We start from the raw sequence: 13,373 nt of genomic DNA, 5'->3' as shown, positions 1-13,373 counted from the left end.
AACCTTAGCCGCAAACCTCAGCCATTTTCAAGGTGGGTTCGAGGGGAAGTTTTCGGTACATTGGCATATAACTTTAATAAATGTTAACTACCAGTCCTCGCATATTTTTCAAGATTTATAGTTCCATGAATTCTCCATTCAACGTCACCAATCAATAATGTCCGAAATGTCAGATTATATCAGAAAAAGAGCTTCTAGGCCTAAAGTCAGGTCGGGTTGCGTGACTTGCAAGTAGGTTTTATCAATCAATACTTTATTTCGAGCATAATGTTGACTTGATATACTTAGATTTCGAAGACTTAAATGCGATGAAGGAAAACCAGCTTGTTTTCGATGTTCTAATTCCGGGATTCGATGTCGTGGTTACACTATACAAGCATCAATATCAACGAAAAAGAAAGAAACTGTTCGACAAAGCCTAGTTCCTATACGCCCGGCACCACCAACTCTACCATATCATCAACTGTCTTACCTAAATCTTAGTCAGCAAGAATGGCTATACTTTCAAGACTTTACTTCTGCGACTTCTACCGATCCATATGGCATGATCGCGGACACAACACGCCGTACAGCCAGATCGATCGAGTCATTCTTTTGGACCGAAGTCGTTCTCCAGGAGAGCTTTTTTACGCCATGTATTAGTCATGGAATTGTCGCTATTTCTGCCCTTGTGCGGAGCTTTCAGATGGACACCATCAGCTCACAAAAAACTCAAGATCATGAACAATTCGCTCTTAAACAATACGGCAAAGCATTGCAGTCAACGAGAGACTTCATAGCAGACACAAAAAGTACACCTGAACGTTCAAGAACACTGTTTATTGCCGCTACGATACTAGCCCACTTTGATTGCTTCTATGGAAATCGAGATCTAGCAACTTCTCATATGCAATGTGCCCGATCATTGCTTACGAAAGAGACCTCAAAACTCCTGGACTATAGATTCGTTAGTATCCTGATGAGTCTCGATAGTGTCAACTACTCCACTATGGGCTTCGAATCGGAGTTCTCTTATCGCCAAGCTATATTTGGAAAAGAGCAGATTTATATCCCGGAATTCTTCTCTAGTATAGAGGAAGCAGTCAAAACTCGAAGTGTACTTGTCACAAGAGCCAACAACCTCTACATAGAGATGTTCAAATATAGATTCACACCGAGAAGAAATATTCCTCGCTCGGCCATCAAGCTGAGAGACTATTATGTAGCGGAATTGAGACAATGGGATACTGTCTTCCGTCGATCTACATGGATGTCCGATTGCAAACCTAATATCACTGGACATCCGGTGCTAAGACCTGAATCATTGAGAATGCGAATATTAATCAGTATTATCAAGCTTGCCACAAGTCTCAACGAACCGCAATCGGTCACGGACGAGCTCCTGGAGCCATTTCAATATATCGTCTCTTACACGCGAGATATCATTGACTATGAAAAATATTTGTTGCGAAGTACATTTTATCTTTCTTGGTGATATTTTATGATATGCTCACTAAATTCACAGGCAAATCATCATTTAATTTTGATATTCGCACCACGATACCATTATTCGAAGTCGCATTGTACTGCCGCAATTCGCCGGCATTACGTGGTGAAGCATTGAAGCTACTAATTTCTTCTCATCGGCGAGAGGGCGCATGGGATAGCCGCGTGATTGCAAGAATCGCGATATGGAAGATGGCACTTGAACAACCAGGAATGGATGAATTTGGAACGATTCGTGAAAATGCAAGATGCTATGGAGAGTCTTTTGAGGTCGATCGATGGAGTAAAGAAATTCGGGTTACATGCAGGCAGAATGACGAGAGGTTACCTGAGGGCTACCGCATAGTGACAGGAATACTTCAATATGGAGAAATAGCGGATGAGCTCTTTCGCTCGAGTCTAGACCGGGTTACACCTTCGATTCTGTCGCCATAACATCTAATTATCATCTATTATAAGATGTTTTGTTGTATCTACTCAGGTTCATCACTAATGTTAATGCCAATAGTATCAACAATCATCTCCGGGAAGCTGTAATGCCGCTTTCAATCGTTGCCATTAGTTCCATCTGCATTGCATGTAAAATCGACCGATTTCCGATAGCTCAATCAGTTTCCTGATTGGAGGGGAAGGCGTTGTCAGCATGACACACGGAACAAACCAAAATTACTGGTTTTATCTTATCAACCACCTAAAAGCTGTCAAGGTTTCATTATGATATATTGCCAGGAGTACATATAAACATTATATTCGCGGATTAAATGAAGGGGAAATTTACAGTAAACAACATAACCCGCATGTTCAAGATTATCGGTGCCGCTTTGGTCGGCTACTTGTTATTAGCTTTGGGAATTTGATAGAAGAAAACAGTAATTAGCCTTACCCGTCTCAGATCTATCAGTAGCAATCGCTTAAGCTTGGTATGGGCACCCACCACGGACCAAGATCGCTTCTGCATACAACTTTGTGGGTTAGAGAAACTTATGCTCGGTACAGTCAGACGCCAAAGCTTCCACACAAATTTAGAATCACCCCTTGGTGTTATCGGCATGGGCCGTAACCATAAGTCCCGCCTATAACGATTTTAATACGTCAGCTTACGAGATGTCTTTCTTCGGTGTGTATGCATGCTATTTTGTAGGATTTACTTGCCTACGCTGCCGCCAGACGCGCTAAATTTGTGCTATTCAAACAGGGAAAATTAAGATCTGGATATAGCAGATCCCAACACCCGTCATACGAGATGGACGCTCCATGAATTAACTCTTTAGTATGACAAATTGTTGTCAGAAAAGAGAAGTTATTTCGGGAACAAGAAATTTCCCTTCCTTTCAAGAGTCTGGAAAACCAATCTAATTCTTTCGATCTGCAATCACTGATCTGCAATTCTGGTATTGGTAGCACAAATGCAGTCACTTTCACATTCGGACGCTCGCTTATTGGCATACCAGTTTGCGTACGCCTCTTACGCGCATACTGAGATGTGTTAATGGCCAGCTCCACAGTGAATCATATCGGCACGCATTCAAACGGGTGTGATGAGAGTCCGTATCACTAATTTGATGAATACAAAAATTGCAACACAGCCAATCATCCTCTGAGTTAAATCTTGCCAGTCGCCCTCAACTTAGAACCTCAAATAAATCGAGCAAAGTTTGAAGGCATTACCACTAGGAAAAAAAGTAACATTGCTGACATTCGAACCCGAATCTAACGGCATGCCGATGGCCGCATTCGGATGTGGAATGCAGGTGTGTTGAAAGTTCACGCCGCAGCTGATCCTTACATACAAGTGCCATCACTGATAACTCGAAAATCACGTTCCATTGCGTGTGGGCCTTTTTGAAGTGGTTGTCAGCAGTGGACCTTATGGAGGGCCTCTTTCAACATATCGTTTCATGTGGTAGCTTTATTACTGCTGGGTAAATTGTCAGATATATTTACAAAGCGCATCTCCGCTCTCCCTGTCCGAGTTTGGAATTATCAGATCACGAATGCGGACCCGGTAGTTTGGTTCACCTATTGAGTACCGAGTTTTTACTTAAACTATTCAAATTTTCGTACTCGTTCCCGCCTTGGCCACGTTGTCAAATCGGCCCCCACTTCGTCAGCGCTTCCGGCTAAATCGGACTGGTAATCCGGTTGAAGATGTATCTGGAGTTGAAATTATCATCTCAAACTACTCCTAGCAAAATAACGGCTTCTACAAGCTGATTCTCTCTTTGCCACTACTGTCTCGTAACATCATTTCTTGTGTATGTAATGAAATCCATTTTTGTTTTCGAATTCGATGAGAAACCTTGTGCTTTTTCATCCATTTCTTAACCGTCTGCTTTTGACTCCTGATCCTTCTTTCGAATTCTCTCCAGCGTAGTATTGACCACCTTCCCCTCCTTCACCCCAGTACCCCTTGTATATTATTTCCTTTATCATGGACACCTTCAAGAAAGGCCATGTCTGACTGACAGCAGGCAGCAGCTGCATCGATTTTCAAACTGGAATCTTGTGACGGATGCACACGAAATTTCGCTGTTGATGGATGCTGCGAAGTGAAATTGGATGATACAGTATGATTGTCAGGATTGCGTTGATACCGATAGTTTGGTTGAACATCCAACAAGACACATTACAGTCATGAACCTTGATTCGACACGCGATCGATTTAAAAAATACTTTGCAGTTGGCCGAGAATTGGCTTGCTCGCCAACAGCTCTTGTGATTGGGTGTGGTGATATTTTTTCCTACCATGTTGGTCGTTAGGTTTGAGACTGTACAAATATACGCTAGGGTCACGTCGTTCAATCACTGGGAGTTGTAAAGAACAGCCGATGGAACCACACACACACACGCTCATCAACTGCAACTTCATATCATATCAGCAAGCAGCATGGGTGATTAGAAGCCTCCAACCGTCAACCAAGCTGGATCTAAGTACATTTTCGTACTGTATCGTCTGTTTCTGACTGTTAAAAGTCTTGAGAATAAGCACTTAATGGCAGAGCTATCGTATGCTGCCTGGATTCGAGGTACTTCTCGAGCTGTATATAACCCGACGAAACGGCTAGCACAGTAGTAAGAGGCGCACATGCAGTTGAAATCTCGGTCTTTCCCGTAAATCATGTTATGCAAAAACCTCATTTCTAAGATTTCAGTGTTCTAGGCCCCGGCAACAAGACTCTTGAGTAGTGCGGAATTTGATCAAAATGTTGGCATGCCCTTCAGGCAACAGTATATGCTACCCGCCAAGGTGCAGTCTGACCTTCAATTTTGTATCGAGCGTATTCATGATTATACCTCTAGGTCAGCAATCTCGAAATGCGGAGATCATTGTGCCTGATTCTAGAATCTTACATTTCACATTTCTTGTTCAGGGGCAGTTGTGTGGTATTAGAGAGCCGACAACGATCCTACATCTTCGTACTCCGACCAATTCTCTCACTTTACATTCAGCAGGTTGAACATTATCAGGCATCTAGGGCAGTATACTTGCCAAGTAATAATGGTAAGCGCACCCGACGTCGCGCCACCTTTCGGAAGACATCTCTTATCTCCGCGCTGCTATTTGTAAAAATGTCAACAATGCTCATAAAAAGTACGTTTGGGGAAAACAGCGCCGAAGGATCCGATATCTCGCTTCTTGAGAATCCATTCAGGCGATCGGTGGGTTTCTCGTATTGGTTACACAGCCTTGTGCTTTCATCTCGTGTAACATGAGACAAGTCATCAATACGTCGTACAGAAATAGGCGCTACACCTCGGTTATTCTCGAAGCTAAGCCCCGTGTTACTTGCGCAGATACGCAGACAAAATCGTAGAGTTTGGGAGTGCTTTCGTATTTTATTGATATGAGAATAGGAAACTGGACACCTTTGTCGCGATTATTCGCTGCTAGTGCAGTTCCTGATTTCTCGATACATTTGGATTGATTGCTCTGATTATTTCTGTACATGAGTCAATACATGGTGAGAATTGATCAAAAACTTAGACGACCGTTTGCATTGTAAAACTTGGGATGGCCGAGATCTTAAGATTGGGTTTTTCGTGTATGTTCTGTTAAATGCTATACAGTGATTCGGAGAGTACCTTCTGCGTGTGATTCAAAGGCAAGCAAGTAAAGGGCTGGTTTTACGCACACCACGTACTTCAATCAAGTATAAAACCATTTCCTTTTGAGTAAACCCCCGCTGAAGACCTAGCAATATCATCAATAGTCCTCATGCGTCCCCTGAGGCGCCTGTAAATTCTCCACCATTCCCTTCACAGCCTCGATCCAAAGTCTCTGCAGTCTCGTCCCAGCAGCTCTTAATCTCGCCCCCCTCGACATTTTGGCGGATTCTCGTTTGCCATTTCTCCATCTGAAATCCAATTATCTGGATTTCCGCTTTGGGTGTGAATGGAACCTCTGGGGAATGGATGATGCGTGATTGAACGGGCTCGGGAAGTAGAGGAAAGATAGATATTTGGAGCACCAAGAATTTTTGTATCGTTTTGTTCACGGGGTCAAGAGACGGACCTGTAACCTTTATAATCTATGATAATAGCATTATGATGACGTGGGTGTGTGTATGTATGAAGTCTATCGGTGGGACGATATAACCGTGCCCTTTACCAAGTTTCTTTGTCGAGTTTGGGATTTCTTGGAATACTGGTAAAAGAAATGAAGGGCATAGCCTCTTTTACAGGAGATAAAAGTCACAGCATATAGACTACATAATGCTTGGTTATAAATTCATTTTGTCATTAGCAGAAGCTGTTTTGAAACCGTGTAACATCATTGAAATTGTTTTGTAATTGTGACAAGTTGTCTGTCGAGAGCCCCAAACAACTCCCATATGAGGAATGATCAGCCTAGACACCACTTCCATCCTCTCGTTGCAATATGTGAGTAACTTAGCCTGCATTCGTGAACTATTGCATAAAAATGTTGGAGGAAGACACTAGCGTGTATCAGTTAAGCGTACAGGCACCTTGGCTTTCAAATCCCAGATGTTGAGATTGAGGGAACAGGTGCAATCAATCGACTTACCAATTGAAAGATCGTGGTTCAAGTATTACCTAGCTTTAGAATTCTCATCTGGTACTGGAATCCAGAAACTATAAGAGTGATAAGCTCGAAAGCCGATTGCGGCTACTGAGATTTGAGCCTCTACCAGTCTTCTTCTTCTCCATCCCACGGGAGTTCTTTGTCTGCGATTTCCGCGCAAACAAAAAAATCTCTGAACTTCCCTTGACCTGCTCCAAGTTTAGAAGGATCAAGGATTAGACTACTAGTCAGTACCTTAGTCAGAACCCGATCGATATCCGGAGTGTAGTGTTTATCGTAAAATTCTCGATAATAAGCGGCTAGCGACCAGCAGTAGTTTTCCGCCATACAACGTAGCTCTTCATGGATTTTTTTATCCAAATACTGATCTGCAACCAAATTGATCAAAGCATGATTCGCTGTGACAAGTTTGTCGCAAACGCTTCCATATGCAGCGAGAACTCGGATGCGAAGATCCATATCATCTTCTGTTATGCAAGGGTCGCTTTTCCACCGACCAGCAACATAAATCATGCATTCCTTGTACAGAGTTCGATTTCTGAATTGGTAGGCAATCTTCAAGAGAGAGCCAGCATGATCAGGTATTTGCTCGATGAATTCTGGGCTTCGGAAGAATACTGTATCCAATGACCTTGAAACGACTGGCAGCGCACCATAAAAATCTGCAACCTTGGCCAAAAAGTTGATATCATCAAAACTGGCGAGTGTGAAGGACTTCCCGTACATACAATCAGTCATATGTTTGAAAGCAATGTACCAATGGTCGGATTCAGTGTCGACAGGCTTATCACCTCTGCCCTCAACCTAGGAGTGGTTCCATTAGCCTTGTGTCAAATGTGAGATGTAGAATTCGAGGATTTGTTCAATTTGTAGCGATCAATAAAACTAACCTTGGATGCGACTTCAAGGCTTGGAACATCTTCGGGGTATCTTGAATGGTAACGTATTCGTATCTGAAAGTTGCATTCGCAGGAGCTGGGGGTTTGTCTGCTGAGTCGAGGAATTTTCTGAAATAAGCCGAACCAAGCTTCAGCATCAATGAATGGCAATGAATCTCATGATCAAAGACAAGGAGCTTGACGTCGACTTTATGGCCAGGTAGCTTGTAGACTTCGGCCATCTTGGAATTGAGTAACCTTGGAGAGGTGATATGGAATGAAAGTGTTGTCAATTAAGTTCGAGCGTGAAAGTGTGATGGGAGGTTACATCCATTTTACTCCTCATTGTGAGACCAATGGGGGCCCTTGTCGTAGACAGGGGGGTGTATAAGAATAACTCGATACTGATAACACATAGAGCTGATACAACTCAACAAGATATCTGGAAATAAGCAATGAAAATCGAACTCTATGTAATTCAGGGGCTAGCACGACAGTTATGATGATAGTGAAATATGAAACCGGGAGTGAGGTTGAAGAGAGTGAATTCCATCTTTGATATACATGTATGTCACATTGAATTGGAATCGAACGGCCTGGTCTTGTATTTTCGACACATCCATTGAGCGTTGAAAAAAGCAAATGAAGCACCATTGTATGGTATCTCTTTGTACGCTTTTTAAGATAAAAAAGCCCACTGAACTTTAGAGAAAACTAAGGATAGAATCCATTGCAGACTCACCATACGTCTCCTTTAAACTTTCATCTTTACCATTCTTACAGTCAAGCAAAACGCCACTGTTCAACGACTCGAACCAAGTATTACCTGTTCAGCGACTCACCAACATCCTCTTTTGCACATTCATTGCCTTATATCTGCACAATGCTCCAACAGCCACTCGATCGCCATCAACATACTCTCCAGGGAATGATCGTACTCATTCTCACCTCTAAATTTGTATAGATTGGGGCATTCCCTATCCGGCAAGTAAGATTCGTACAACGCTTCTGTTTCCACCCCTTGCAGCTCTGATCGAGGAGGGGTAAATGTCCACAGTAGTGAAATCCTTCTAAGGGAGACAATATTCCCTTATATTTTTGATGCTGAACTAGTAATCAAGAACTCTCAAACTGGAATCGTCAAACAATGTGTCGTAGAGAAGAATTAAGCACGGGCGATATATCTTTCATCAGACTGGACGATGGCAAATTGTCCAAGATTGACCAAAGAAGTGATCATCTCCTTCTCTGATGCTCAGATTATCTTATAAGACGTTCTGAACAGATGCTTGGGTCAAAGATGCAATTCGATCTCTCTATCCACTGGATGGGCTATTCGTTTGCACCATCACGATTTAGTTCGAAGACTATGGGGAAGGAATAGGCAGGGACATAACGACCCACAAAAAAGATAGTATAGCAGCTGATCCCTAATAGCAAGTTTAGAAACATATCTGGTATGCTATGTAGTAACGCAGATGATTCAATATCATAAAGTCAATCATACCATGGAATATTTTCCAGGGAGTGAGTAGGATACTAATATTTAATAGTACACCTGAATTGCTATTCGCCATGATTTCAATTGTTGCCCATTTTGTGAGTTTTGAGTACAACATCAGACTTGTTGTCGTTCTCATATTGAAGTATTAGTGAAAAAAGCGAGTGTGTTGGGCCGTAAAATAATGGAGGGGCAGGCTCGATGAATAGTCACGTGATAGTAATCCTTGAAGACAAAAAAAATCGCTTAATCTTAGCCTTCACACTAGCTTCTCGCACCGTTTTCATTTTTGCAAAAGTTCGATTCGAAATTCTTCAAACTCTCACGACAAATTCTTCGACGACAACGATTGTAATTCGAATCCATCAGGTCAGTACTTTACCAACGTCTCAACTGCTATTTGTATTACGATCGAATATCGAGAACGAAATCGAAACCAGAATATGCGGGAACAGAGGGTTGTCGAGCAAAAAAAGAACAAAAAGATTGGGAATAGCTGCACAGTGGATAATTCAGATGGAGTCAAAACCCTTCTTCAATCGACTGCACACCATATCACATATCAATACTTCTTTTGCACATCTCCTCGGGCATTTTGCCATCGCATAGCTGGTCGCGCATTCGATTTCTCGATAAGACATTATAAACATTTGCATTGATAAAAAAATCGTCCATATATCTGTTCAACTTTGGCTAATAATATTCATACCACAGAATTAGCAATCATGGGTATCAGCCGTGACAGCAGACATAAACGCTCCGCCTCTGGCGCCAAGCGATCCCATTACCGTGCGTAGTAGATAGCCCATATATCTTGATTGATATATGTTCCAACCTGAAAACTAAGACTTTTACAGGGAAGAAGCGCGCTTTCGAAGCCGGAAGACAAGAAGCAGGTACCCGTATCGGAACCAAGAGAATCCATCTTGTCCGTACCCGTGGTGGTAACCGCAAATTCCGTGCTCTCCGTCTCGAAGCCGGTAACTTCTCATGGGCCTCCGAGGGTATTGCCCGTAAGGTCCGTGTGATCGTTGTCGCTTTCCATCCTTCCAACAACGAGTTGGTCCGAACCAACACCCTCACCAGATCCGCCATTGTTCAAGTCGATGCTGCACCATTCAGACAATGGTACGAGGCACACTACGGTCAAAACTTGGGACGTAGACGTCAACAAAAGGCCGGTCAAGCTGTCGAGGAGCCAGACACCAAGAAGAGCAAGTCCGTTGAGAAGAAGCACCACGAGAGATTCGCTGCCCAAGGAAAGGTCGACCCCGCTTTGGAGAAGCAATTCGAGGCTGGTCGTCTTTACGCCGCAGTCTCATCCAGACCTGGACAATCTGGACGTGTTGATGGATACATTTTGGAGGGTGAGGAGTTGGCTTTCTACCAACGCCAATTGAGAAAGTAAATCATCTTCTATGGGATTTAGGATGGGTTGTATTTGATTGGGATTCATGGCATGGAGTTCCTGATATGGAATCATGCGAAAAATGGTTCTCTGCAATAGGCTACGATGAATTCAAAAGCAATAAGAATACCCGCTTTGCCATTTGTTCTCACAATGAAGCATTTGAATACCGGTGCAATCGTGAATTGTGTGAGCCCATTTTCAACGATTTTTTTTGTCATTTTTTATCGCCCACATACCAATTTTAAATCATGTTATTAGTCAAAACTCATTCAATGTTCGAGACAATCTTTTCGATATTTATAAAAGCTGGGGAAACCAAAATGATCGACCTGGACCTGAATTGGCTGCAAGGCCCTTGTGTAACCATATGTAACCCATGTTCCTCCCCGCATTTCTTATCAACCTCGTGATGTTTCTACTCTCAATGGCCTTCTCCAACCTGCAAGGTACGGATCCATTCCATTTCTCTTCTTTGCATATCTAGCTTGTGCTCTGCAATTTTGCCGTTTAATAAAACATCTGATAAGTAATAAAGAAACAAATCTACCGCTTGGTATTGTAAGATTACAATACACCGCCTCTTTCCATTCTCGGCATCACATCCTCAATCGCATCATCTCGACAACCGTTCACATATACCAATTCTTTACACAATAATGCCCATCTCTTCCCTTGCACCACCACCTCCCGATATTCCCGGTCCCTCTTCCGCATCTTCACACTCGCGCTCCCACTCGGTATCCGCTTCAGCTTCCACATCAACTCACTCTCATGCTCAAAGCAACCCCTCTACCTCCTCTCTTCCACCTTTGCCTCCCTCTCCAGAAACTACCCGTCAAATAGCTGAAGCACGCACTGCTCTCAATGCATCCATCCAAAATATCTTCACACCTCACGAACATGCGCTAAAACTTCGAGCGCAAAATCTCCATCAAAATAGCAGCGCATTGACGAAACAGGAAAACGAATTGAAGAAAGAGATAGGAAAGCTAGGGAAAGAGGGGGATAAATTGGAGAAAGTCGTTAGGGAGGGACAGAAGAAGGTGAAAGAATTGGGAAACGTCCAAAATTGGGCGGAGGTGCTAGAGAGAGATTTTTTGGTCGTGGAGGAAGTTTTGAGGTTGGTTGATGGGGAGAGTGAGCAATGGAGTGGGAGTGAAAGTGATTGGAGTGAGTATGAGAGAGACGGGGGAGGTGAAAGAGAGGGAAGTGTAGGTTCGAATGAGAGCGATGGAAGGAATGGGGGGAATATCGATACGCATATGACCGATGCAAATGCACATGGCAGTACTTCTGCACAGGAAACAAATGGTACCCACCTTGCTGGCATTGGACAAGGCAAGGGGAAAGAAAAAGAAGGAGAAAGCGGAAGTATGGAACATATGGAAGCTATGGATACCGAGGAATCTTCTACATCAACGAATGTATCCAGGTCGGAGCCGTCCTCTAGTTCTATTCGAACTTCGGCTTCGGGGATGAGTTGAGTGAAATGTTAGAATGTGCTGATTTGGTGTGGGCTGGGCTTTTCGTGGGATTTCTTGGGTAGAGGTGTAGAGTGGAGCAATGGTAACACTCTGGTTATGGGTCGTTTTATACGGTGTGAAGATTATTTGGAGGAATGTTTGGCTTTAAGAGTTATGTTGCAAAACAAGTGTCTTGAATTTTTCATACGAGCGTGCTTTTGATCTATTATCGACTGTTCTTAGTGGTGGTGTTTCATTTTATGATCGACATCAGAACCTCCCAATTATGCGCGCGATTTCCTTCAAGCAATCATCACACTCATTATTTACAATCATACAAATATATATACAATGCCTCTCTATGTTAGGCATCCTCTCCTCTTCAGATTCCCTCCTTCCCCCTACAAAACCTCAAAAGCATCATAAATCACCCTCCCTCCATTTCTCCCACTACTAGCAATCCCCACAACTCGATTCAACCACCCGTACTTCCCCGCATCATCACATTCAAATGTGAGGTTCAAGCGCATCTTATAGTCATGAGCAGTATGCTTATCTTCTTCCCCAAGTGCCTCTAGAACATCTCGGGGTCCAGTGCGTACACCAGTTGTACGCAGGTAGATGCAGTGGTTATCATGAGTTAGAAGATTATAGCGGGTATCAAGGTGAGCTGTCTGGAGAGATTGGGAAGGAGTGTTTTGGATGGTTTCCCAGTCGCCGCCGCCGGGGAGAATGGTGCCCCGGAGATGAGGACCTTCGAAACGTCCGCCTGGATGTCGTGAGCTTTATGTCATAGCTCGTGAGAGATACAAAGGATGTAACAAGATAGGAGGGAATGAAAGTGGGAAAGGGGAAGAAGGACAAACCTTTGAAAATAACAGTAGCGCGATTACCATGTCCTCCATCACCGATGGGGTGGAACTCCTCCATGTCACATTCTAGATGGAAGAGGAACTGTAGAGAGGGGGTAGGAAGGGTATATTCAGGTTTTGACCCTGTTTTTGGGGTGTCAGCTTGAGATGCATGGTATTTTGATGAGATGGGGACAGTTTTGGATGCAGAGGGAAGGAATTGAGGGATGTATAAACAGAGAGGACTTGGAGGCTGGGGATAAGGCAGAAAGAAGCAGGGAAGGCGGGTAGAACTTTCTTACATTCTGTATTTCTCAGAGTAGATATATCATGAGCTTTTTCTACCTCACCGGCTTGCACTCTTTTCTCTTGAGGGTTTGACATTATTATTTTTTCCTTAACCGCTTTAATTGTGCAAGAATCCTTAGAGATCCAAGATATTCAAAGTATTTCACTGTGTAATGATAGGAAAATTCACAAGGAGGAAGTTCTCACTAACTATATGAAATAATAAATCCAAGAATTAAGAATCTGATTCCCAAAATACAAAGACATCAAGAAAGTCAAGAGTTAAAGCAGTCATGACGTATCCCAAAGTCCCACTTAGCAAATGTTCTAGATCCATTCGTATAGATCGGAACTCGGATGTAGCGGAAGGAAGCTAATGTCTAGTTTTTCGGGCCGAGAAGAAGCTAAGGCGAGATGTTTTCCGGAATCCGAATTTTAGCCTGTGGTGAAAG

At 43.1% G+C, this 13,373-nt stretch overlaps 5 protein-coding genes across 5 annotated transcripts; 3 read left to right on the top strand and 2 right to left on the bottom strand.

Annotated features, from left to right (window-relative positions):
- The first annotated feature begins 97 nt into the window (after positions 1 to 97).
- On the top strand, positions 98 to 2,717 carry EAE97_009203 (uncharacterized protein). The gene is made up of 3 exons (XM_038879718.1): positions 98 to 231; positions 289 to 1,451; positions 1,505 to 2,717. The coding sequence occupies exons 1-3, from the start codon at positions 158 to 160 to the stop codon at positions 1,918 to 1,920; spliced, it is 1,653 nt and encodes a 550-aa protein (XP_038729274.1). The 5' UTR covers positions 98 to 157; the 3' UTR covers positions 1,921 to 2,717.
- A 3,914-nt stretch (positions 2,718 to 6,631) lies between these two features.
- On the bottom strand, positions 6,632 to 7,649 carry EAE97_009202 (uncharacterized protein; the record flags this gene model as incomplete). The annotated part of the gene is made up of 2 exons (XM_038879717.1): positions 6,632 to 7,322; positions 7,420 to 7,649. The coding sequence occupies 2 exons, from the start codon at positions 7,647 to 7,649 to the stop codon at positions 6,632 to 6,634; spliced, it is 921 nt and encodes a 306-aa protein (XP_038729273.1).
- Positions 7,650 to 9,633: 1,984 nt separating this feature from the next.
- EAE97_009201 (uncharacterized protein) lies at positions 9,634 to 10,545 on the top strand (the record flags this gene model as incomplete). Its single annotated transcript, XM_038879716.1, has 2 exons — positions 9,634 to 9,697; positions 9,766 to 10,545. The coding sequence occupies 2 exons, from the start codon at positions 9,634 to 9,636 to the stop codon at positions 10,314 to 10,316; spliced, it is 615 nt and encodes a 204-aa protein (XP_038729272.1). The 3' UTR covers positions 10,317 to 10,545.
- Positions 10,546 to 10,975: 430 nt separating this feature from the next.
- EAE97_009200 (uncharacterized protein) lies at positions 10,976 to 11,803 on the top strand (the record flags this gene model as incomplete). The annotated part of the gene is made up of 1 exon (XM_038879715.1): positions 10,976 to 11,803. The coding sequence occupies one exon, from the start codon at positions 10,976 to 10,978 to the stop codon at positions 11,801 to 11,803; it is 828 nt and encodes a 275-aa protein (XP_038729271.1).
- A 234-nt stretch (positions 11,804 to 12,037) lies between these two features.
- Positions 12,038 to 13,152, bottom strand: EAE97_009199 (uncharacterized protein). The gene is made up of 3 exons (XM_038879714.1): positions 12,936 to 13,152; positions 12,649 to 12,777; positions 12,038 to 12,551 (listed from the first exon to the last, which is right to left on the bottom strand). Exons 1-3 carry the CDS (start codon positions 13,015 to 13,017, stop codon positions 12,184 to 12,186), a joined length of 579 nt encoding a protein of 192 aa, XP_038729270.1. The 5' UTR covers positions 13,018 to 13,152; the 3' UTR covers positions 12,038 to 12,183.
- Between the last annotated feature and the right edge of the window lie 221 nt (positions 13,153 to 13,373).

This window comes from Botrytis byssoidea (genome assembly GCF_014898295.1).
Source record: "Botrytis byssoidea strain MUCL 94 chromosome Unknown BBYS_021, whole genome shotgun sequence".
Classification (NCBI taxonomy): Eukaryota; Fungi; Ascomycota; class Leotiomycetes; order Helotiales; family Sclerotiniaceae; genus Botrytis; species Botrytis byssoidea.
The sequence above is the reverse complement of the archived record's forward strand: the minus strand, read 5'-3'. Positions and strand labels throughout refer to the sequence as shown.